Source organism: Amphimedon queenslandica, unplaced genomic scaffold, assembly GCF_000090795.2.
Source record: "Amphimedon queenslandica unplaced genomic scaffold, v1.1 AMPQUscaffold_8695_Cont19364, whole genome shotgun sequence".
NCBI lineage: Eukaryota > Metazoa > Porifera > Demospongiae > Haplosclerida > Niphatidae > Amphimedon > Amphimedon queenslandica.
The window spans coordinates 1-2,729 of NW_003551031.1; the positions used below are offsets into that span (position 1 = coordinate 1).

The 2,729-nt window shown below is 39.0% G+C and overlaps 1 protein-coding gene across 1 annotated transcript; it reads left to right on the top strand.

The window, feature by feature from the left end:
- Nucleotides 1–6: 6 nt before the first annotated feature.
- On the top strand, nucleotides 7–2,657 carry LOC100636683 (epithelial splicing regulatory protein 2-like; the record flags this gene model as incomplete). Its single annotated transcript, XM_011410431.2, has 13 exons — nucleotides 7–31; nucleotides 90–203; nucleotides 294–501; nucleotides 594–680; nucleotides 731–791; nucleotides 862–966; nucleotides 1,028–1,160; nucleotides 1,223–1,259; nucleotides 1,324–1,403; nucleotides 1,472–1,678; nucleotides 1,910–2,170; nucleotides 2,293–2,406; nucleotides 2,463–2,657. Coding segments are annotated over exons 1-13 (1,608 nt in total), but the record flags the coding sequence as incomplete, so codon positions are not given.
- Between the last annotated feature and the right edge of the window lie 72 nt (nucleotides 2,658–2,729).

Below are 2,729 nucleotides of genomic sequence, written 5' to 3' on the forward strand. Positions count from 1 at the left end.
CTGGCAGGTACTAGACATAGCCAACATGCAGGTTGGGCATTAATTAGAAACATTATATGTCCTTATAAATGCATTATATATCATTATAGTTAGCTAGTGAGGTTGGTCAGTTGGTTGTGTGTCCCGATAGTTCGGGGTCTGGTTACACGAGTAAGGGACAGAACAGTGAAGATGGTATCCCTTTATCAACTGCTCTTGAGAAAGTAAACCAATTTATGTTGTACAAATTGACATGATGTTACATAAATGAATACACTTAATGTACATGTATCCCCTCTATCTCTTTCTTTAAGATTGAAGCTGTATTTTCAGAGCAGTCTAATTGCTGTCTTGCTACTAATGGGTCAACCGCGTTACGTCAGATTCTAGTGCCAGAGATAAATAGGAAACTCCAGGAGCCTCTTCCCTCCTTTCTCTCTCAGTTCTTTGACCTACAGAAAGAGCTAGCCAAGAGATCAAATAACGAGTTCCAACCTCACAACCTCGTGGAGCTTTGTGAATGTAAGCATATGTAGCCTTTATTGAGTTTTATGGTTACTCTACTCTATCACTGTTATATTTAACATTTAAGTTAAATTATCATTTTATTTAAGGTCTTGGAGTCGATTGTCCCAATGATGTGTCAGGTGCTGAAGAGATTCCAATAATGGCTAAAGCAGCTCAGAAGATGCTAGTACAAGGTAGCCTTACCTATTCAATATCTTCACCTCTATCTATCTCATATCATAAGGTCATGTTTTTGAATCGCCCGAGACAGTTCAGCAAAGCTATTCACATACCAATCAAGTCAAGTGAGTGTGGGCAGTTTTGTTTTTTTTTTTAATTTGGTGGATTCATCTCTTCTCTTTTGTTCTCATGCAGTCCTGATAATGTATGTGATGGTTGTGTTGTGAGGCTGAGGGGTCTTCCTTTCTCTGCTGATCATAATGATATTGCTTTATTTTTGTCTGGACTCAATATCATCCCGTAAATAATCAATAAATATAACTATCAATTTTTAATACCTGTCTTTTTTTCTTGCTTGCAGTGGTGGAGTGGTTTTTAGTATTAATCCTGTCGGAAGGAGAACTGGTGAAGCCATTGTTGTCCTTGAGGGTGAGGATCAGGCACAATTTGCCCTTCAAAGGGACAGACATTACCTGCACCAAAGATACGTTGAGGTATGGTTCAAAATGCATGTTTACATCCTATGTTAATGTTTGTTCTTTATAATGTGCATTAGGTTTATGAAGCCAGCCCTGATAATTTCTTTCAATTCTGTAAGTACAAGTACATGTAATATTAACGATTCGCTGTTATTTTGATCACCTCTTCATATTACAGGTGATACCACTGGATCCAGTGAGAAGGTATTCACAGTTCGTATGCAAGGATTACCTTATAGAGCTACTGAATCTGACATTGTAAGCCTAATGCCTTGTTTGTTCCTTCACTTTCTAGTTTACTTGTTTCTATTTTTCTTTCTTTTTAGATGGAGTTCTTTCAACCAGAGGCTCCAGTCAGTAATGAAGCTGATGGTATATTAATTGTTCGTTATCCTGATGGTAAAGCTTCTGGCGATGCTTTTGCTGTATTCTCATCTGAGGCTCACGTGGAGGAGGCTCTCAAGAAACACCGCAACAACTTAATGGGCAGATACATTGAAGTGTTTCATAGCTCACTCAAGGAATTCTTAGTGGTAAGCTTGTCACGGATTTTGTGACAATGGAACTAATGGGTTTTGCTTGTCACGGATTTCGTGACAATGGAACTAATGGGTTTTTGCTTGTCAAGGATTTCGTGACAATGGAACTAATGGGTTTTGCTTGTCACAGATTTTGTGACAATGTAGAAATTTTGAGCTGGTTCCGATCAAAAATAATGTTTAAAGTTAGAGCTACCATTATCTTATTTACTCCTCACTCTGTAGGTTCTGAATAAGTCAGGGACTCCAGAGCAACTTGACAGGTTTGCTTACCTCAATACTGAGTCTGGAGGAGGAGGAGGAGGAGGAAGGGGAGGAGGAGGAGGGAGTGGTGGTGGTGCATCAAAGAGAGGAGGATCAGAAAAGAACTGTGTTAAACTGAGAGGACTCCCTTGGGAAGCAACACCTGAAGACGTCATCAGTTTCTTTGGTGACTTGAACAGAAGCATTGAGCAGCAGGGAATACACATGGTGTTGAATGCTCAGGTAAAGATAAATCAATCTCACATTTTAATCAGAAATTTTGTATGGCAACTGCACATCATCATTCTTTACTTTACAGTATTTATTTCTGTATGCTTTGTATTATTATTTATTTATTTTTATAGAGTCGTCCAACTGGTGATTGTTTTGTTCAAATGACATCAGTGGATGCTGCTACCAGAGCTGCCAACGAACTGCATAGGCAAAACATTGGTCGTCGCTACATTGAAGTTTTTCAAGTACGTGAGCTATTTATTTCTACTGACAAATGTTTACCTAATCACTCAATCCTTAGGTTTCTGGTAATGACGTGACGTATGCTTTAATGGATACCGGAGGTGGTGGTAGCCGCCCTGGAGGTGGCCACGCCTATTATGGAGGAGGTGGAGGAAATAAAAGAAAGAAGGTTTCAAGCGCCGTCGTCAAAGCACGTGGACTACCTTTTAATACCAAAGAGTATGACCTGGTGGACTTCTTTGCTGATTTCAATGTGAGTATATCAAAATATGTAGATTGTATTCTTGTAATTGTAGTGTCAATAGGCAATACATATACATGTATA